Source organism: Glossina fuscipes, unplaced genomic scaffold (genome assembly GCF_014805625.2).
Source record: "Glossina fuscipes isolate IAEA_lab_2018 unplaced genomic scaffold, Yale_Gfus_2 0, whole genome shotgun sequence".
NCBI lineage: Eukaryota > Metazoa > Arthropoda > Insecta > Diptera > Glossinidae > Glossina > Glossina fuscipes.
Window position 1 is genome coordinate 28,977,795 of NW_023998414.1, and position 24,574 is coordinate 29,002,368.

General features: G+C 33.9%; 1 protein-coding gene across 2 annotated transcripts in view; it reads right to left on the reverse strand.

Annotated features, from left to right (window-relative positions):
* The window catches only part of LOC119642542 (serine-rich adhesin for platelets), a 47,432-nt gene that overhangs the window by 12,628 nt on the left and 10,230 nt on the right, over positions 1 to 24,574 (reverse strand). For both annotated transcript variants that reach the window (XM_038041706.1, XM_038041698.1), the window contains exons 4-5: positions 24,126 to 24,167; positions 23,996 to 24,022 (exon numbers count right to left, since the gene is read on the reverse strand). In XM_038041706.1, coding sequence (XP_037897634.1) covers positions 23,996 to 24,022; positions 24,126 to 24,167 — 69 coding nt within the window. The remainder of the gene's footprint in view (positions 1 to 23,995; positions 24,023 to 24,125; positions 24,168 to 24,574) is intronic.

The following is a 24,574-nucleotide window of genomic DNA, read 5'->3' on the forward strand; positions in this document are numbered from 1 at the left end:
CTCTAACTGCCTTCATATATGCACATTAACGGAGGAACAACAAACGTGTAGACGACGTTCATTTTGTGTGTAAGATTGTTTGTTGCGAAATGTGTTATATGTACGTACTTGTGGCTTTCAGTGTGTGATTTTATTTTGTATGTAAAGTACTTAAGTACTATGGCGCGCATAGTAAAGCACTTAATTAAAGAAGCGATTACATTGCTACTTGTGTGCTGCTAAGCTGTCTTTCTGCCAAGTTAAGCCGATGACGACAACAGTTCTTTTGAGAGGTAGTACTATTATATATCAATGTATGTGTGCGTATATTTGTGTATGCGTATGCGTATGTATGTATATGTGCTTTTCTGTACTTTCCTATATATGTGTGTGTGCATGTACCCATTTCCCTTCCCTCTCTTACTAACACTCTATGTCTTACCCTCTCTCTTTCTTTCTTTCTCTCTCTCTCTCTCTCCCTCTGTCCCTCTCTCACTCTCACTCTTCCATCCTATCCCTCTCTAACGTTCTTTACTGCCGTCAAATATTCCAATAAAATGTGTTTGTTTAAAGATGTGTACGTTGGTGGTAGTATACACTTTAATGGCAGTGACTTTGTCTATGTATATGTCTATCTCAGTGTACGATGAAGTATTACAAGCGAATCAAGTTGTTATGGTGGCAAATACTTAAATTATATATACTTAATGAATAAGTAAAGCCTCAAAGTATTTCAAAAAAAAAAAAAATTTTTTTTTTTTTTTTTTTACAAGGCACACTAACACACCCATACGCATCCAAGAAAAGTAAGAAATGAAAAAGAAAAAAAAAATTTTCCATTTTATATATATATACATATATAAAGTGAAAACCGCCTTGACGGCTTGCTTCCCATAATATTGCACTGCAACGTAATTAACACTGTAATCCGCACCGATTATAAATTAAGACAAATTGATGGAGTGTGTCGACGGCAAGGCATTAAAGTTTGGCAACAGTCCATAATATACAATAATGAAAATAAAATAAAAAAAATAAATAAATAAAAAAAATGAAAAAAAACAAAAACAACAACTCGTACATATATACACAAAAATATTCACGTAAGCTTTTACGAATACTCACACGCACGCACATTAAATACATTCAGTCAGTCACTCATAAAAATGTTTAATATATGGATGGATGGATGATGGTTGAGAAGGCCGCACACACAACGCAAAACAACTATCGGACGGACCAGTGTACGGAAAAAAAAAAATTAAATAAAACTGAAAGGCAAAAAACAAACTTACGAACAAACATTCGCACGTTTACACAGAAGAGGGTGAATGCTCACAAGTAACACAGCACAGACACACGTACTCTAATAACAGCAGCAACATAAACGAGTAGTGTTTGCAAATAAATTCACAACAGGCAGCAGCAGCAGCAGCAGCACAATATTAAGCACAACGAAAAACACATAAAACCTCAGTTAATCGTATATGCATGCCTACACACATACATATGCGCACATTTTACCCCCCAGATACTTTTGGTGAATGAACAACACAAAATAGCAATAAAAAAAAGAAGGAAAAAAAAAAAAAAACAAAAACAGAAAAAAACAACTAAAACAACAACAAAAAGTCAGCAATGGCAACTGGCTGCACAGAAGCGTTCATGATATGAACCGTGTTGCCATATGATATTTATTTTTTGTTCCCTCTTTGAATTTTTCCTAGATTTTTTTTTTTTTTTTTTTTTGCGGCATTATTAACATAACAAGGTCTATGCGTGAATGAATTTCTCAAGAAGTCAGTTAGTCTTTAATATTCTGCTCAATATTTTATCACAATTAGATCGTTTAAAGATACGAATTATTAAGTAGGAAGAATCAAGCAAACTTTCCTTCAATTGAATCATATTAAGAAAAGAAAACCCACTGAAAATGTAAATATGCGTACATTTGTAAAAATCTATCGATAAGGATCCGAAAAGCTTTTGCTTATCCCTTAAAAAAAATCGAGTATTGCGGATTCATTTCACTTTCTTACATTCGAAAATGCAATACGAGCAGCCTAATGCGGTAACGTTTATCGCGAACGCTGTGCCAAATTTAATTACGAATATTTTCACCTAAAAGACGCAACTCTCTCTGATATTATCTAGTTATTACCTTTGTTGCTAGAAACAGGCCTTTTACCGACTCCTTCACGCATAATTTTAAATTCATTATTATAGAATTTGGACATAACCTCAATACTTTACGAGTAACTGTAGAATAACGACGGCGACATAGTCAGACTAAAGTGATCTACACAAAATCTCTTTGCGAAAATTTTAAACTTCACGTTCTTACTTAATCTAGTTGATAAGTAAGCAACTACCAATGTGAACTAAACCCAAAGGTAGGGGCGGTGCATAATAAAAACTCGATATACTAATTCATTTTTCTTCAATACAAGATATGTGGCAATACATATCGGTAATACCTATCGACACTAAGACAACGTTCCGTAATGGAAGACCTACGGAAAGTGAAAGATTAGAAGCTCGTGGGTAGAATGTATAGATTTCCTACGCTCGTGCTAGTGGATAGAATTTATAGAATCCATGCCCAGCTATGGCCGCGTTTTAAATTTTGTTCTTCTTTGAAATTCGACAGAGCTTAGATTACAAAGACTCGTATGATCAGTTTATACATAACCCAAACAATTTACCAGTTAATCGTTTCTAGACATTTAGGATTAACGACCTTGATTTTTACTATAAATGTGTACGGTTTCGTTTAGGAATTGTATATAGGCTAGAAAAGCTTTATTCATCTTTCGTACCCTGCATCCCTGCATCTCAGTAAGTTATTCGTAAATACAAAAAAAATGTGAACGTTTTGATGCTTATTACCGAAGCATGCCGGTACATTTATTTTGTCAATAAACGTTGACGTGGAAGCCCCCATGAGGTGAATATATTCACGGTTAGCATTAAAATTTGGTTCGATTTGAGCATGTCCGCCTGTCCGTTTCTATGGCCTTGGTCGCAAAATTGAAGCTATCAATTTGTTAGAGAACATTAAAAGTTCTTGAATGCAGTCTGGCATTCAAAATGATCCAATTTAGTCAAGAGACACGCCCACAGGAGAACGTGAAGTGAAGTAATAACACCTATCTGGGTGCTCTTTAATCATAAACTACAACAATAAATATTTGCATATTCTATTTTAACATAAAGGCGATGGATACAAAAAGGTTCGGCCACGGGCGAATAGAAGTTTTTTACTTGCAATCTATTTCAGTATCTTTTCTTTTCTTTATTTATTTATTTATTTATTTATTTATTTATTTATTTTTTTTGTAAGTAAATTTTCAGGAAGATTGAGCTAAAGTCGAATAGATGTATAGGTCATAGGTTCATTCAATTTCCTAACATCCCTTCCCATTAACAATCGTAACGATTTCAGTAATTGACGGCATGGACGGACATGTTAAGAAAATAGCGGTTATGTTCAGATGTTTCTCTTAGTATTAATATAATAATGGTTATAGGAATGGTTAGGGTTTAGTCATTGATTAATTTATTTAATTTTTACAATTCCGTTAGGTTTACTTGTCTTGTGGTTTAGCCAGCTTACAAGATGAAGGGAACTCGTTGGATTAGCTTGCTGTTATCTGGTACTCGTGACCGGGATAAATGTGATGGGATACTAATTTCGAAATGTATGTCAAAAGTAGAGGTGTCTTTGGGTATATAAAATTCATTTAATGGACTTGATCAAGAGATGTCCAAAAAACGTTAACTTTAAAATTTAATTTCGGATTCAAATTGATTACATCTTATCTTGGGAAATTTACCAAAGGAAAAGCGTTTTTAATATCGCTCTCATGTACTTCTCTATGATAGCCATCTGGCATCACCGTATAGATGACTAGCAAGCGATTAAATATACAACAGCGACAACATACAATAAATGCTTTGAGGGTACGGTGCAAATTCTCAGTTATTGCTTTTATTCTCGTTATTGTTGTTGTTTTCTTCTTTTTTTTTTTTTTTTTTTTCCTCTTGTTTCGTCGTTGTTATGCGCAACGCGTACTTATGCAAATTTACACACAAAAACAAACATACTGATATACACATACGACAGCCTTTAAAAAAGCGACCAACCGACCGATCAACTGAGCACAAGCAAAACATGCCAGCCAGCTAACCAACCAACCAAATTATGTGTGTATGCATATATGTAAATATATTTGCATGTATTTATGTATGTATGTATGTATATATGTATGTTAGTTGTACGGTTGAATGGAATGGATGGATAGATGGATGGATGATGATGGCGATGACTATTCGGCCGGTAGGTATTAAACGGCATAGTATGCGCGCTCCTCTACTTGATGCAATCAGTTAAACCTGCCTGCCTTCTACAGTTGCACAAGTTCAGCCTGTCTGCCACGTACATACATTTCGACAAAACTCATAAAAAAAAACACAGGGGTACGGCCTCTGGATATGGTTATTTAGCAAAGTGTATGTACAACTCTGTTGTTGACGATTACGATGTAGTTGCTAGTGATGTTGTTGTTGTTGTTATTATTATTATTATTATTATTATTGTAGTTGACGATGATCATGATGATGATGACGACGATGATGATGATGATGGTGATGGTGATGATGATGATGATGACGACGACGACGACGACGACGACGACTACGACGAGGATGATAGGCAATCAACATGCAACCACAATCAACCATACAGGCACACACACAATACCGCATATATCCACTGGCAACAAACTGTATATAACCACAAAAACAACAAGAATACACTTTACATACACACAACGAATATGTACGCACGTATTAACGTAAGGTTGGAGCATAATAAAACTAACGCGTCGGAGGCCCTCACGCAGTGGTAACTATAACACAATTTTACTGTAGGCACTCTTATTCATATCAAAAATTCTACTGTATGTTTTGGACATTCTTCTCTTGCATTCATTTTTGCACTGGCTCTGGTGGTGCTGGTAATTTGCAAAAAGCCAACAATTGAAAAATGGCATATACGCACACACACGCAGAGATTGCAACAGTGCTTACACAAATTCCGAATATAACGAAAATTTTAAAGCAATCAACCATAATGCGACATAAACACATTTATACACACAAGGCACGCACGCTTATATGCACATATTCACAGATTCTCATTTCATGCACGCTGAACGAGACCACTAAAGGCTTGTAGCCGTTTAGTGTTTTTGTTTTTTCCGTTTATACAATCGTTTAGTTATGTCTGTCCCAATGTCCGTCTACTTGCCAGTCTGTCCGTGCGTTTAATGGTTTCAATCTTAACAACTAAACAATTTCACACACACGGAACTTGCAAATCGACAATGACGACGGACGGCCGACTGCATACATACATATAACAACATCGATTATCACTGTAATGTCTAACAAAACTCCTCTACATGTAAGTTTAGGTTGTATTATATTTTATTTTTTTATTTATTTATTCAATTTTTTTTTTTTTTTTTTTTTTCGACAACGAACAATTCGTACACAAACCAACTAACCAACAGACAAAACCGAACGAACGACCGTCGTCCGTTTGTTGTTTAACTAGCGCACAACGTATAAGACTCCACTTTGTATAATGACACGAAATGCTCTGAATGGAGTTGATTTGCTGAACCGCTCACTAACCAACCAACCAACCAGCCGTTCAACTAACAAACTAAACCATAAATATATTTTCTCTCACACAATTTGAGAGATAAAATTCTGTCTAGAGAGTAATTGGCTCTCCAACAATCAACCGTCAAGAGAATTTCTATGGCAGACTGATTGTAAAGATTGATAAAAACAAGAACAAAAATCACAACAAATCCCACAGCGTTTTTGATGATGGGGTGGTGACGTGACGGGCATTACTATTGAGTATGCAAAAAGGAGGATTATGTTTGTTTTTCTTTTTGTTATTGCATGCTATTAAAGAGAGACTTTGGCTGCATTTGTTTCATTACTCTAGTAAGGGTTGCCATGTCCATCAGTAAGGTACCCATAATGCTTAAATTAATGGCCCGTTTAGCTTGCGCTCACTATGCAATGAAGGGAGTAGCGGATTGATAGGACCCCGAAACGATTTATGACTACGAAAAGTTGGTCGTTCCGTACTTTCTCATTTTCGTGTTGTAATGATTTTTGTAAATTTTTTACGGGCACATTTATCTGATCGATTCATTTGCTAGTGAAAGCAACAACGGATTTTTTACTTTTTCCTTTTAATTGTCACTCGATACAACTTTCATTGTTTGAAATTATAATATATATATATATATATATATACGAAATCTCTTAACGGGGCTATATACAATAACTGAATTGAATTTTTTTTTTTTTTTTTAATTAACCAATTGCATTAATATACAAAACTTTCGGTCTACCCTTTTTTGATCGATAATATCGAAGTATATGGAGCCCTTTTATTCGCCTTGGGGATACTCAGTTTATAAAAGTGAGCATTTTTTGGTTACTACGGATGGACCCAGCGCATCATAGAATATTTCTATCCTTTTTTATGCTAGATATTAAAGAACGAAATACGTAGATAAATGGAAATCCTAATATATATTCTTAATTAATATCAAATTCTGTATCAACGTTGGCTAGGTCTGCTCGTTATCTATATTGTAAACGTTCTCACGCGCGCAAAAATGAATGTATTGGTTTTAAATTTGGCAAATATATGAGAAGTTCTTTCACCCAATTTAATATTAAAAGTCGGCCAGACCGGGTACCTCGTAACTTGAGAAAACGTATGTTTTCTGGGATTTCGTCTCACTATTGATAAGCTATCAGATATAAAAAAATAAAAATTTCTACATATATTTTATAAGTGTGACTCTACCGCGATTGTATAAAACAGTTTATAGAGCATAGAAGTTTCATCTTTTTTTTTTTTTCTTTAGTTTTTTCTTCGATAATTTTGGTAGATATAAAAGATTCGACCGCGTCGAATGTATTTTTTTTAATTATCCAAATGAATCTTTATGCAATCTTGTAAAGAAAATGAAAGGTTTTTGTGTAACTCTTGAAGATCAGTGATATTTCAAAGCAGCGTTGAAATGTGAATTCCAAATTCCATTTGCCTTGACAGGACCTGTTATTGGATTTGGTGAATAATGTATGTTATATTTTGCACATAGAAATACTCATTGCCGAACACACACAAAATATATATAACCTTCACCATTTCAAAGTCAAGCTTAGAACAAATTTGGTTTTCAAATTCTTCTTTCACTTACGTCGGCTCGAGAGCAAAAGCCAACAAAATTTATTCAATAGTGTGAAAATTATGCCAAAACAAATTTTATATTGTTATGATCAGCAGTCTTGGAAATCTTTTCAAGTTCCACGATCAAGCATTGTAAATCGGCTAAGGAGTTCCTTCAGCGTCTTCAATTAAAAGACTCACACCAGATCGGATATAACTTCTCATCTTGTTCATAATAATATTATTGGAATCAAAAAAAATCTGTTGGTAACCCTAAGAACTAAATCAAAAAAAAGCTCTCTTTATTCAACAAAGTAAATTTACTCTCATTTGTTGGCCATGTTTTTTCCTGTTTTTTTTTTTCCTGTTCTTTTTTAATGTTGAATGAGCAACAGTAGTATAAAAATTTCGACTTATGCTACAGAAGCTTATATGTACTCCTCTGTATGTCTGCTTGTGCATATTTATGTGCAAACAAAAAAAAAAAAAAAAGAGAAAAAAAAGTGAAGAAAATATCCCATCACACAGTGTGTAAAACAAAGCAAAGAAAAAAAAGGAAAGACAGAATTGAAATCTCTGGCAGCAGACTGAAAATGTACAAACAAAAACGTATTACACACATTCATACAGAACAACACCACACGTACTTTCTTATTGACCGGATAGCTAGCTAGCTAGCTAGCTAGCTGGCAGGCTGACTGGTTGAGTTGTTCAGTTTAGTGTAGAGTTATTAAAATAGAATTGCATTGAATTGAAATTGAAAGATATATGCACACATATATGTATGCACGTATGTGCATGCAGTTAGTATCTATGTGTATTGTAAAGGAATACCAATACCCTAAACCAGCATAACATTCCATGGAAATGTATTCTGCGAACGTACAAACAAGTCGCAATGGACGGACAGTTCAGACGTGTGATGCATACACTAGGCAAGTAAAGCGAGTGTAATCAGAAAAGAAGCAAAAAGAAAAAAATAAAATAAATAAATAAATAAATAAAAAAAAAATATATATATATATATATATATACCTAACATAACATTGAAACGCATATAATTTGATATTCAGTAACAGCCGCAACACATGATGAAGGCAGCCACGCAATGCAATGTAACGATGATATTGCCAATTGCAATGCAATACTCACACTGTATTCATGCACTTCACAAATAATTTACTTATACCCTGCATACCACTGGCATACCAAACCATTCCACCACATACCAGCGATTTGAAAAACTGACAGAGATCTGACAGCCTGACTGACAGACTGAATGCCTAAACGTCTGACTACCATATCATACCACAACATCGCAAACCCAGCATATCACATCATCTCACACTACAACACATTACCGCACGGCATACCACACTTCTGCATCTTTTTTCTGTGCCGACTACTGCTTACTGACTTACACAGCAGTTTAATAGCACATGAAATAAAAAATTTAAAAAAAAAAAAAAAAAAAAAAAAGAACGAAAAATACCACTTACTTATTTAGTACCTGGTGAATTAAGGCAAACACAATAAATAAATACGAAAAATGCCATATAATCACTGCTAAAGCATCTAAATTAGCGGCAATCACACAAAAACATTCACACATTTATACGTAGTAGCACAACACAGCAGAAAACGCCAGCTAAACCGACTGGGGCAGGCAAGCATTTGCCAAGCGAGTGAGTAAAACCAGCAAGCAGACAGACAAAAAGACAGACGACATACCTAAAAAACGAACGAAACAACGAACGAACGAACGAACGAACAAACGAATGGATAGATGGATGGATGTACAAAGAGTTAAAGCACCGAGTACCACGTACAGAGTAGAGCGAATCTAACCGATGAGTGAATCAACCACACACTCAACTACAAGTACCCTTCTCAAGTTGTAGTCACTTGAATGCTCGAGGGGCAATAAAGAAGAATATGAATAAAAAAAAAAAAAAAATAAAAAAAAAAAATAAAAAAAATTTTTTAAAAAAGTAGCAGCGGCAACAGCAGCCAAGCAGTAGAAGCTTCAGTTGTACAAGCATTTATACACGAAAAGCCAAGTTAAGGACTATAACAACAACAACAACAGCAACAACCACCATAACCAACAGTACAATAGTGTAAACGTCACTTTTGTATGCAGGAACATATTCATGTCTTTCCTCTTTATGGTTTTTTGTTATTCTTCCTCGTTTTTGTTCAGTTATTCACATCAAACAGATTTGGGGTTGTCGTGACGTTATTACAACTCACTCTTGTTACGTCTATTCCACGACCATATGAAAAGCAAACATTGGCCTGGCAAGTCAGAGAGCTCAGCTCGTCTTCACTTTAGTCAACCGTACATTTGTGGGCAAAACTGTCTGTCCTTCCCCTAATAAGTATTTATAACTATTATGTGCATATGCCTTCTCTTGACTGCATGTATAGTTTGGCTCGATTGCACGAGTCTTTTTTTCCCTGTTGTCTGTACGAGTGATGTGTGCGAGTTAGCGTAAAATAATCGTTGTTGTTATCACACACAACAAAGATTGGTGGGTTGGTTGCATTGGATTGGTTTCAATATCACTTGAAAGAATGTTGTTCTTATTTGTTGGCTATACAAATATATATATATATATATATATATATATATATATATATATATATATGTATGTATATATATATATATATATATGTATATATTTATATGTATATATAGCATATACATACATTTATATAAAAATATATGCGTATTTATTCATTTATTTATTTATTAATTCCTTCTTAAGTGTAGCGGAGGCAGTTGAGTGCCTGCCTAATCGCTGTTACCGCCACTGCTGTTGTAATCGTAATAATGCGCGTAATTTAATAAATCGTAAAAGCTACTTGAATGAAACATGATTACTATTTATGATATGCGCACGCCGCCGTATCGAAAATTGCCGACAACTACGATAACTCAACGGCAATAGCAACAGCAGCCGCAATAACAGCAACAACAACAACAACAACAACAACAGCTACAAGAACAGTGAACCACAGACACAGCCACAGCCACAGCCATCACTGGCAGTCATAATAATATCAACCAACTAACCAAACAACCAACCGACTGACTCTCTGGCTCACGAACAGAATGATGTTAATGCGAATGCCGACAACGTCAACAATGACGATGTGAGAAAAGTGCGAAAACGAATAATATTTGCAAGACCGACGAAGCGAATAATTTTTGTTTTCTTTTCTACGTTTTGTCGACCGAAACCTCAACACCACCAACCAAACACACAAATAAACGTTCTATATATGTAAGTATATTTGTGTGTATATATAAATATATTTAGCAAAGGCATATATATATATATATATATATATGTAGGTATATATATATATATATATATTCTTTGCACACGTTATGAAAAACCGTGCGAATAACTAGAGTTATATACAACAACATACCAATTTCCAGCCTCCGTGCAAAATTGAAATTTAATAGCACTGTGGGGTCGACAATAGGTCTTTGAAAAGCAAGACAAAATAACAACAAAAACGACATCAGCTACAATCAAAACCATTAAAAAAGGGTCGCAAATATAAAGCAACAGCAACAGCAACAGCAAGAACAAGAACAAAACAAAAACGACTACAGAAAGGGAAATATAAGGAGGGTTGTGTGTCGTATTTAATACGTTAAGAGAGCATAAGGCATTAGCTCTGCATACGTTCCCTGTATGTGCATGCGTTTGTGTATTTATTATAATGTGCATGAATATGGATAGCTGACTAACTGAACAATTGGCTGACTGGCTGGCTGGCTGACTGACTGACTGGCTGGTTGGCTGGCTGGCTGGCAGGCTGGCCGGCTCGTTGGCTTATGGTATTTCAAACCATTGAAATGCATGACAAATTGTTGCTGTTAGTTACGAATTATTCTCATAGTTGCCTTTGGTTTTGTCGACAATGCATTTTTCTTCTCTTTCCCGCAACCGACCAAAAATTTTCTAAAGAATACAAATAACAGCATCACATTTACCAGAGGAAAAATCAACAACAATAGCAACAACAAAAACGAATTCAGTAATGGAACACACAAAACACAAATTGAGTTCGTTTACATAGTTGATTCACTATCAAGCGAACGACAGAAACCCTCCCTATAGGAAATCTTTGCAAAATTTTATAAAATTAAATACAAAAAAAAAAAAAAAAAAAATCGATTGCTAATGAAGTGAGCGTAATAATAAGTATTAAAACTAAATATGTAAATAAGCTCTGCGAGATAACAATCAATTTATTTATTATAAAGTTTAGGCATAATTATTATGAACGTATGCATTATCTGAAGGGAAAAATTCTTCAACTTTCATCGACCGAATATATCGAAATCGATTTTAATTTCAAAGATATCCTTCTCTTTAATCGGACCGGTCATTACTATAATGATAATATCGATCAAATTAAAATTCCTATTGACTACGACCTGTAATTGACGCCGGAGCGATCATACATAACATTCACGATTATTTATTCGGAACATTTGGAACGTTAGTTTGGAGGGGTAGGCAAGCATGATATTTACTATGAGTAGTGCTCCACTCCACTTTATGCATAGAACGCCAATATGGGTATTCTTCTCTCAACTCTGACGTCTTGTCTCGTCCAATGAACTAATTAGTTTTCCATAAAATTACAATCCATTTTAATTAGCCTACGGTGACGAGAATAGGGAGGTTGCGCTTAAGGCCAAGAACTCTTTGTAATTTGCCGAAATCTTTTAGATTAGAATCTTTGCACTCTCTCTCTCTCTCTCTCGCTTTAACTACATTGGTTAAATTTGTGACGTTCCCTATATAAAGTACCCAGGTATAGAATAGGGTTCAGTTTTGCATATATATTGTCGTCATGAAATGCCTACATGCAAAAGGCGAGTGGAAGTGGACCAAACTCTATTCGTAAGTCTTCGAAACGCTCCTTAGACAAAGACCTGCAAATTATATGAAATGGCAATGCTCCGGACTGTGCCAGCTAAGAATTATTATATTATTACTAATTGCGTGGATCATCCTTATCGCGACCTAGAAGATCTACTCAGTCTATTAAGAAAATTCAGTTAAAATTTCTAATATATCCGTAAAAAGGTTGTAGAATTTAGCATGCCCATGTCTTCTTTTCCCCGGCTATTGCTATTGATGCAAATTCCTACTAACTTTTACCCACGATCATATGTGAAACGCTGTACGTAAAAAAAAAAATAAAAAAATTTTGTTTATCAAAATCACGATAATGTGCTTCGTTCTTTTTATTCGAACGATATACGTTGTGTAATGAGAGTGTGTCTTCAGAGGGGTAAAACTCGACCCTCCGGTCAAATTATTCAGTATTGTTAGCAACAACAACAACAACAACAACAACAAAGATCAAAAGTAAGCTCATAACATTACAATTTACTTAAGTCTTTGTTGCAGATCGTAAAACTATTGATTTTTAATGAATTTTTGGTTGTTAGCCGTTTGCGTACCTTTCCAATATGAAGGGCGATTAACATGTTAATTAAAGATTTCTTTAACTCACACCTCCTCTATTGGGAAACGAACGCTATTTAAAATTTAACCTCAAAACAGGTATATATATATATATATAAAATATGTAGAATAAGTATTGAGCCTTTAGAAGATCGAAAGGCATATGTTGATTCGATGGTCAGGAATCATTTAAGTTTAACGTAATTCCACTCGTCTTTTATTAGTTTTAATATTGTTTAGACTACGTATTATATTTAGTATCACTTCTGCGAAACTTGAAAATTTCCTCTTGGGTATTTTCGCACATAACAACGACAACACAAACTGCAACAACAACAACAACAACAGCAGCAGCAGGAATAGCAACAGCAAAATATATACGCACATACATATACTGATACACGCACGAGAACATTCGCATACGAGATAAACCAACAAAGCATAACAAAATTTACCCAAACAGTTTGAGAGTTTATTCATACATATAAAATCAGGATACAATTAAATGGTGAAGCATATGTAGATACGTACGTAGACATGTTTTATCCGTAAACAAGTACGTACGTATGTACGTACGTGTAAGAATAGTGATGAGTATGCTTTATTTGTGTAGCAATAAATACATATATATATATATATATATACATATAAATTTTGTATTACACCATGAACAATGGGTCTTTGAAGGTATTGAAACAAACAATATTCACATTTCTCAAGAGGATTTTGGTAATTTTATTATTATTTTAACAACAAACATAATTGTCAAATATTGAATATCAATTGCTCTCTGCCCTAAGTGTACGGCTGGCTTTCATTTCATTTCAGTTCTGCTTCTCATCTTCTTATTTTTCTTCTGCTTCTATTACTCTATTTAACACGGGTGGTTAAGCCAAGCACATACAACAATTGCTTAAATGTGTTCACTTTTACAAGCATACGGGCACAATCATTTACAAACTTACACAATATATATGTACACTTCGAGTAAAAGCATATTAATATTTGATTAGCTTGTACCAAATTGATTGTCTAAAACTGGCAATATCTATAAACATGTTGGGAGTGTGTGCCTGAATGTACACACATTCATATAAAATTCTCTATGGGAATGAATAATTCTTTGTATAGTGGATTTATGTATACATATATACATATATACATATATACATATATATATATATATGTATAAGGTATAATGTGACGGTGTGTTTATGGCTGTTATAGTTAGCTGGCTGGCTGGCTGGCTGGCTGGCTGGCTGACTGACTGACTGACTGACTGACTGACTGGATGGCTGGGTGACTGCATTGTGTATGTGTAGATGCCTATTCAAGACAAGTATAGTTCATAAAAAAGGGCCCCACACTGGGGCCATTTAACAGTAATATAACTAACTGTGGCTCTATTACATTCTGACAACTTGCCAACAACATACATCGAAACATTCATTCATACACATACTCATACGTGAATACATTGTGTGCTAAGGGTAATTGTGGATGTTATTATGTGTTCATACAGTAACATATAACGTTGAAGTACTACAATGTATAACATGTGTATTGTGTGCTATGTGTTATGTTACGATATGCCGGGGAGTTTACTAAGCTCAGACAATAACAACGACAAGAACAACTACAACAGATATGATAACAAAACTAAAGTGAATAAGCGTTACTTTAGTTAAAAGCTGAAATACGGTTATGTGGTGTGTATGTTTGCATAGATAAACCAGCCAGTGTTGGTTAAAAGGCCAACACCGCACCAAATAGTATGTCACGTTAACAGGACTAACCGCATGCTTGACTGGTTAGCTAGCTAGCTGTTGACTCTAGAAGTTTTTTATTTCTTCTTGTTTTGTTAGCAGCAAAACTCACTTGGATTTCATTGCCTTAGACATTTAATGCCATTTACAAAGAATGGTAAAAAAAAAAAAAAAAAAAAAAAAAAAAAAGAGAAAAATAAGAGAAAAAAAAAAAGAAAACATTGACCAGCAGACGTTAAGGCACAAAAAGGAAGTAAGTAGCAACTTAACATGGCATGCGACAACCAGTAAGGCCTGACAAACTGGCAAGCGAGCACAAAATAAAGAGAAACGTAATGTGTTCTATACGTATATCAGGAAGCCCATCCAACCCAAAGGTATATGATATATACACCACTTGCAAAAAAAAAAAAAAAAAAACAACAATAAAATTCCAAAGTAAATTGATTCTATCCTTTCCGCTCGAAAATTTGAATTTACATTTACATTATTTTCTTGTCCTAAAATATAGTATACCTTTTCGTTTATAAAGTGTATATAAAAATTTATAAATGTCAAAGAAAAGGTACCTTTCCCTGAAATGCTGTCTTATCAGGATTGCACAATACTTGGCTTCAAACGCGGCGACAATCATAGACATACTGTCATTCACTGCTACCTACTGCAACATTTTCGAGTTACCTCACAACTAAACGCTACACGGTTTATTTCAAAAGGCGGAAATCACTTCAATGCTTTCACATAAAATTCTTTTTTAACACGGTTCACCAATATATTTTTTTACACGAATTTTTTTTTCTAACATGAACCCAACCGATTTATTCCCGCACACGTATTACCGATGATAGTGTTTTGTTGGAGCTGAGAAATTGATTTCAAATTTAAATATTTTTATGTCGGATTTATGGACTGAATTTTCACTGTACACTAAATTATTTAATTCATTTTTATAATAAATATGAATTTTTTACGTCTTTTTTGTTTCTATTTTATAAAATGTAACACGAATTTCATTACTACTTTTTTTGCACGGCTTTCACGAGAAATATTTGGAGTTTTTTCATCTTACACGATTTTTTAAGGTTGCGAAACACATCCGTAACATTACAATAAGTTGCATCTATCTTTTTGTTCAATTTTTTTCCACGTATTTCTAAAGAACGCATCTACCGTGTAAAAAGAGAGTTAGATGTATATACGGCCGAGAAGCACAACAGCTTGTGCCGTCGGCATTCGGCAATCATTTATTAATTTGCAGTGGCCGGCGCTATCTCTCTTCGTCAGTGACGGCAAGCAGATATTGATGGCAAAGTTTGGTGCAGGTGCTCCTTGGCAAGGGAGTTAACTCATATATAACACTAATTTTTTTTTTTAAACAACTATGTCCAGCAAATATCTTAGACATCAGAAAGGAAAATCGAATATCTATTCGGAAGCTACCTCGAAATACTAAACTGGAACATTAATGTTGGCTTTGCAATCCATTGATGTCTCTAGTTAAATTCCATCAGCGTTAGCCGATCGATCTAAATGAAAATATGAAATTGGAGATTCGAGTTCCCGCAATGAAGTTTCACAGTATTGCCTAAAGTATTCTCTTCTCTTGTACGGCGGCATATTACTTTTTGTAGATTTTCAACACGCTACTGCCTCTTTGAAAACAAAAAAAAAAAAAAAAAAAAACTTCGAAAGAGTACATAAACATGTGTTCGAAATTTCGACAAAAATATCGTCCCTTTTCCAAATTGATTTTAGATAGCAATAGGGGAACGAACGTTAAACAATATTACACAAGCTAATTACTCATATAAAATTATAAATGCAGGGCATTTTTCTTTAAATGAAATGTAAAGCACAATTTCGGACAGAGAAAGGCATTAGTAACTTGGTGCTACCACCATATCACAGACTATAAACGTTCAATAATATATATTTTAAGATGTCATAACCTAGTCGGTATGCGTTAGTTCCTTAGAAATGAATTAACCCATTTTTTTTTTTTTTTTTATTGTAATCTAACATTCTATACGGAACTTCCTTTAAGGAATGCGATTAACTTTAAACGAGTTCCTTTATTACTTCCTCTTCCTGTGCATCCTACATACGGTAACGTATGGCTTTTATTTAACGCCTGGTGTATAAGCACACAATGGCAACGTTTAAATAGCGAAAAAAGGACAAAAAAGCAAAAAAAAAAGAAAAAAAAAAACAAAACAAAACTAAAGATAAAAACGTGCAAAAAATAAACAAAAGACATGAATATATGTGTAGGTAAGAATGTGTTTGAAACACACAGAAAAGAGCAACAAAAACAATGACAGCAGCAGTAAAATAAAGACAAAAAAAAAAAACTCACAAACACAAACAATCAACTCTGGTTGTATAAAGTGCCAGGCAAGCAAACAAATTGTCTGTAAAATGAAGAGGCGCCACTCCCTTCACAACACCTAAACCACTGTTTGAATTTTATGCAATGCAACCAACCAACAAACCAGCCATCATCCAGCCATCCAGCCATCCAGCCAGCCATATAGCCAGCAACAGCAGATGATAATAATGATGATAATAATGATGACGATGTGGATGGTGGCGATGCCGATGAGGATGACGATAATGATGATTGGTATGAGATGGTGATGACGGTGACTGTTGTAACTGTGTGTTTGACTATGATGATGACGGCTATGACAAGTCAAGTTTGACTTTAGAAACTTAAAACACATTATGTTTCTTTTTTGTCTTTTCCTTCAACCGAGTTACAGCTCTGACAGACGGAATGTACTATGTATGCATTATGTATATACAAATATAGAAATCTCAGAGTGCCGTTTTTGGGTCTTTCTTTTGAACAAGTCTTACGCTTTTTTTTGTTTTTTCACATTACTGACTATGCACAAGAGCTTACAACCAAATAAGTTTTTTCTTTTTTATAATTGTTGTTGTCATCGACGTTATGAGTTTTACGGCAAATGGATTTCTTAGTATAATGTACGATTATTATATGTGAGTAAGTAAGCATATGCGACACACGACATACAGAGAATTTCGTGGTGGCATTCACCATCATCTCGCCACTCATAAAAGTTTCGGTATAAACTTTTCTATCTAATATCTAGTATTCAGAGATTTACCGAACAAATCCGGTACATGTATATACACGCACATGTACAGGATAGATGCTAACTTGCAAAGTATTCATTCAACACAATTACAAACTTTACTCATATATACGATATGTATACAAAGTTTTACGGATTAGCACAAAAGATCATAAACACACACACACACACACATATATATATATATATATATATATATATATATGCACACATACATACACGCGCGCGCGCGCTTATATATATCTATGCGTATACATATTAAGCGAGCATTTAAAAAACACTAATTTACTTTTTAATTTTGTTGTGTTGCTTTTTCAAGTGGTAACTCGAGTGTGTAGAAAAACGACAAAAAAAAAAAAAAAAAAAAAAGGAAAGATACACACGCACACTTATACATAATATATAATGTATAGAAAAGCTGTAAAGCTTACTCTACACTTTTTGTCTGCTAATTTATCGTTTAATTTGCATGTGAACGACGACAACACTAACAACAACAACAACATCAACGACAAAAACAACAACAGCAATGACGACGACAACGCGAACGTGTAATTTACTAATTTGCACTTAATGCGCGCGAATTAACCTTTTTTTCCCTCTTGAAATTGAATTTCAACGTATACATACATATACATGCTCTTATACATACACGCATATATATATATACGCATACACATTCTCACTTACATTTTTCAATGCAAATCAACAACGACAACAAAAAGAGAAATAATATAAAAAAAGGTGACAAAACAAGAGTCAAGGTATGCAGCAACGAAGAGAGTGCAGGGCAAAAAATTTCTGTAAAAAATATTAAAAATACAAAAAAAAAAAAAAAAAAAAAAATACAAATAAATAAATAATAAAATAAACACAACAAGGGGAAAAAAAAGTAAGACTTGAGACTTGAAGGGGAAACCCCTTTACAATCTTGCCTGCCTGCCTGCCTGCCTGCCTGCCTGCATACATGCCTGTCTGTTTAATTGCTGCCATCAAGACAAAAGTGCGGTTATGCCCGCTAATGTTAAATATTAACTTGTTTCGTGTTTAAAAAAAAAATTTCTTTTTTTCTTTTTCGTTGCTGCTGTTACTGCTATTCCTGTCGTTGTTATTGCTGTTATTGTTAATGCCAGAAGGCTAAATGTTAATTTATCTACCTCCGACCGTTATTGTTATTATTATTATTGCTGTTGTTGTTGTTGTTGTTGTTGTTGTACTGGTGGTAGTAGTAGTGGTGGTAGTAGTAGTAGTAGTAGTATTAATGGTTTTAACAAAATTCTCTTTTTAATTTATGGCATATGAAAAAAAAAACAGTGAAGATATAATGAACATTCATATCATAATGAATGATGACGGATGTATATATATATATATATATATATATATATATATACCTATTTAAGTACATACACTTCGCAGTTTATTATTATGGCATTATTACATTCATTACTAACACCGGTAAGAAGAAATCTACTAAGTATATTAATTGAATGCGCACACATAAGCTGAAACAGCATTTAAATATAAATCAATTTAATAGGAGAAGGAAATGCAAAGCAAAAAAAAAAAAGAAAAAAAATAAACAATAATTTAATATACCTTAAGACGAATTACCTATACCCAACCGCCCACTATGTAAATATTTTTATTATTCAAATTGCCCGATTAAGATCATATTTCCCCATCAATATTAAATTGCTATCGACATTCTTAGAGTAATATGTTTTCGAAATTTCGCATTATTGTGTGAGCCCCATAAGCAGATTGCATTCACATTTCATATCAAGTAAAGAATAGTTAGGCAAAGTTTCAATTCTCTATATGAATACGAATCGGACGGACAGTGTGATTGAAAGCTAAATTATATTAATATCAATTATGCCGATCAAGTAAATATGTATAGACAGATGGAACAGATGTAATATCTCTTGTTATCTTCCGGGATAAAAGATCGAAATAGTATAACATATTATTTATATACTCATTCATTGCAAAGAGACTTCAAAGTACTAATTACCTAAATTAAATATTATATCATATATGCAGGCTTTTTGCCCAGAAATGGTTTTATTGATTACTTTTTACATTCACTACTCATATAAATTACAGATCGAAAAAATTGTTAATTTTTTTTTTTTTTATGTCTATGCTGGCTGGCGATCTTAGGCCGAATTTTCGATGATTTTCAAATGATTGCGTCGTTTAGAGGAAGTGTGCACAGTTGATATTTTCTTGTGCCAAGAGAGTAATAAATTCACTATTGCTTGCTCATCGGCCGAAACCTAATTAATTGTTCGTTAATCTAAATCGTATATATGAAAGGTGTGGCTGGCAGTGGCTAGTGATGCAAAGTACACCTACCATCATAAAATGCAAAAAAAAAATTATGTTTTTCTCTCAGGTATTCGATGATGTACAAATAAGTTATGTAAATTGGAATTGGTTGCTTCTTCATAAAACGCACATGAAGGGTTAATTTTTTGTTTTTTTTTTTTTTGACACTTTTGGCATACATAGCTCAGATATTGATTGATGCTTGTACGGTATAAGTTTTGATTGTTTACAAACTGCCGTTTAGTGTATATTAAAGTGTGAAAAGAATATTTATGTCATTTACAGCACTGAGAAAAAAAGAACCAGCTAAAGCCACGGAAACAATTCCATTGTCTTGAAGTGAAAATGCATTAAGGTATGAGGCAAGTGAAAAGTGATTTACGAGATTTTGTGCAAAAAATTTTCATCTTGAAAATCATAAAATTTGTACACGTCCATCTGTCTCGAGCAAAAACAGCCCAGAAATCAATCTTTAACTTAGGCGTGGAACATCTTACGATTGCGGCGCATTATCCGATCTTGTTTTCGTCAAATTATCATTGGTCCAAATCGATGCAGTCATATTTAGGCGAGTAGAGGTACGGCAAAGTTGTAGTTATGCGAAACTAATTCGATGATCAGGTCTCCTCGGAGCCACGAAGTTTTCAATGCGAGGACAAACAACAAAAGACATATGGTAGCAGTGTCACAATCTCATTTTCGATTTGTATACCTAATAAAAGCTTGCTTTTGATGGTAACGCTTATACGGCAGCGAGCTCAAAACGTGAACGGACATGATCCGAATTCAGTAAATTTAATATTTTTGCCAAGGATGTCGTTACTCCTCATTTATTTTGATTACAGAGTACACAAATTATAGAAGTTGTTAACACGCAAAGGCTCACCTATCGCGAGATTCTTTATGTGGGTCAGGCGATCCGATTAATAAAACCTACAATAAAATATTCGTCTGACCTTAGCACAGTTAATAAATACGTTAATTTTATCTTAAGTTTTTGTCAAGGTTGTTGCATACATACGCGGCAAATTATTAGATCCTCACTACCAGTGGTGTAAGCTATAAAACTATATAAAGACTTATTTTTAAAAATAGTAAGCTAACATTAAGTGTAGAATATGTTGAACGGATAAAGAACAAAATTTAAGATGCAAGAGTATTGGATGGCTTCCAGCCATTTTGGCGGTAGCACACAAGATCACCTTTTTTAGTTATCATAGATTTTATAGGCCTGCGGGAACGAAAACACAAGTTTATTAGCATCCGGAAGGCTTTGCAATGACTGAAATAAACAATAGACTGATTGTGTTAGTCCGGATTTATGCAATATGTATTCCCGCAAAAATCATCTCCCAACGTCTAAGCGTTTGTTATGTACTCGACGGTTAGTTGTTGCTGGTATGAGAAATGTTATCCCTTTTTTTTGTTTGTTGGCAAATACAATGACAGCAAACGCGTGGTTGCAAAGGATAACTTTCCGAGCCATCATTGAGAGCTTTACCATAGACGGCGGAGCTCTTGTCCTCGTAACAGACTATTCACTTATCCTTATTTATGATTTACGGTTAGAGGGGTTCATTTTATTAACAATATCCGATCGGACGCACTTGCACTCAAACCGTATGCTATCTATTCTTTCTGCATCCAGTAACTGTCTATTGTACCCACAGATGTTTACATCTTTTCATACCAATATCATGACGAGTTGATGCTGATAAGAATCTCAGACACTTCTACTAGACATTGAACATTAAAAACACTTACCATGTCCACATACAAAACATAAATGTCTTCACCCTATGATCGCCTGATCAACCCTGCCCAGCATATACACTTTTATGAAAATTTAATTGTGAGAAACGTTTGCTTATAATTACGGCAAAATATCGTAAGTGTAAATATATGAATTGTAATACATTTCGGTCATTAATTTCATCTTAAATCGAAATAATCGTGCGTTCGTCCGTCGTAGCACAACCTGTATACAATTACTTGTCTGACTCTAACTGCATTTCAAGACATCATAGTAACGGTCAAGAAGGTCAAAAATTAAAGTATGAAAAAAATCTAGAAATTAAAGCTTCTAATTAATGTACACTGTGTTAGCATTTACTAGTTGTCCCGATCACCGCTTTAGCAACGAAAAAATTAAAGAGATAGATGACCCTAAACTGTGCTAGAGTGCACTAGAACATGAAATTCTCATTAACGTATGAAACATTGTACGTTAGCTACGGACATTTAGATTGTGTTCTTGTAGCCTTCCACATGCCATTAATAGCTACACTTATGAATATATATATATATAAATGGGCCATGATTGGAATAAATATATATATAAATATGTTAATTTTCACACACTATAAGCAATAGGAGCACCTTACTACACATCCATTCTCCTAGTTACAGGCATAGAAAAGTTGAATAAATAAAATAAAATAAAAACGATCCGTTTCCTCTTATTTGATCATATCCACGTACAGTTCTTCACGTAATGTTCAAGTTTCGTTGCTATTTTCCAAGTTTTCCAATTCAGTCTACTTTATTACATTTAACATATCCGAAATTATTATCCAATCATGGCCCAATAAATTAAACATAACTAATACATTAATATCTCGCAACAACGATTTATCGATTGTATCGTGAGAAGTTTTTATACGCAATAGTTTTCTCTGAAATTAGTTTGCAACGCATTGCAATCGAAAGAGTGAAGCAGTTCAAATTGCGAGCAAAATTTCTTATATCTGATCTTAGACAGCATAAAACAACTGTAGACTTACAGCAAACCGTTTCGAATCCTTGTAAATGAAATAATAACGCGTGAGAAGATTTTATTATTTCAGTGGCTCGACAAAAAGCAAAAAATGAATGCAGACCTTAACAAAGTCTCGATGTTCTTATGCGATATGCAAAGAGGACAAGTGGGCCCGTTGTGCAAACGTTTACGAACAATCGAAATATTTGAACCAGTTTGGCGTGCTTTGGTGGATTCGTAATGGGAGAGCTTACCCTTTACTTAGTTATCCGCAATGGTGTAGTTATTTAGAGTAGTGTGCTTTCGCCCCCTTCCCACCACCATTCAATCACAAAAATTCATCATTTTTCATTTTTAAGGGAACACAAGGGATATAAGGCGAGCGATACTGGCTGTAGGAGTAAATTTGGACTACACCCCAAACAACACCTTTCAATTTTTATTTTCCGTTTACTAATATTTTCTATATTTTCTATAACTGATCATCGGTCATTAATCGAACTGACACATGTTAGAATAGCATTTTTCAAACACCATCTCACCGAGCCAGAAGCCTCATTTCCTGATTTCAACGTCACCTCATTCGCGCCACTATTATTCACAAAAGTATCCCGCCCATGGCACTCTCAACTGTAATTTTGTCATTCTACAAAAAAAAAAAAAACTTATTATCTCGGATTAACTTCTGACATTTCATTCCATTGGAAACGATTGGATAAAGAATCTTTGTATCTTGTGTAGTCTTATAAAGCATTAAGTTACGAGAGAGAACGGGAAGTGGTTAGAGAGAGAGAAAGAGAGAGAGAGAGAGAGAGAGAGAGAGAGAGAGAAAGAGAGAGAGACAGAGAGAGAGAGAGAGAGAGAGAGAGAGAGAGAAAGAAAGAGACAGCAAGAGAGAGAGAGAGAGAGAGAGAGAAACAGGAAGGAGGTGATTACAGCCTAATGGGTTACCGACTTTACCGACTAGGCACCCGCTGCAGGTACAGCCAAAGTACACTCTCTAACGCATTTGCGAAGAAGTAACTTTTACCGGCGAAATATAAGGCTTATTATGTAACTATATTAAAAGAGGTGTTTTATCACTTAGCAGGAAACATAGTCTCCCCAGTTTTGATTAACTTTTCAAGATATTATCATAATAAATTTTACTCATTTCAAGCCTTAGATAAATAAATATTTAAAAATTCTGTATTGTTTCGTAATTATGGCGCAGAGTATATATATTATAATATATTATAAGTGTGCTTATACGAATAATTACTCACCTTATTTTCATCATTGCCGCTATCACACTGTAACCGAAAAAATTAGAAGAAGAAAAAAAAAAAGAAGTATTTATTAACAAACCATAAATTTTAAAGTCGTTTATAAAAATCACGTAAGTGTGATACTTACGATATTAAATCCTTTTCCAACATTATTAACTCTAGTATTTGCCTGCGGAAATGTAAGAAAAATAAAATGGTTCAAATACTTTGAAAAACAACAATATAGTTTTTAAAAAAAATAAATAAATTAAATAAAAAATGTACTAAAATAATAATAATAATAATAATAATAAATAAATAAAAAACTAATTATAAAATAGTCATAAACAAATAATGCCAGATAACAAACACGTTTATTACCCTAAGTATAAATTTTAAGTATATTATGGCGTTAAATATTTTTTACTACTGTAAATTATTCAGAGAAGTATTTCAGTGCACACACGTACACACGTACACACACGCTATCACACACAAAAAGAAAAAAAAAAAGATAAATATATAAAAATTAAATAATAAGACAAAAAAAAAAAAAAAAACAATTGAAATTCTATTATGTATTATCGAACTCAAACA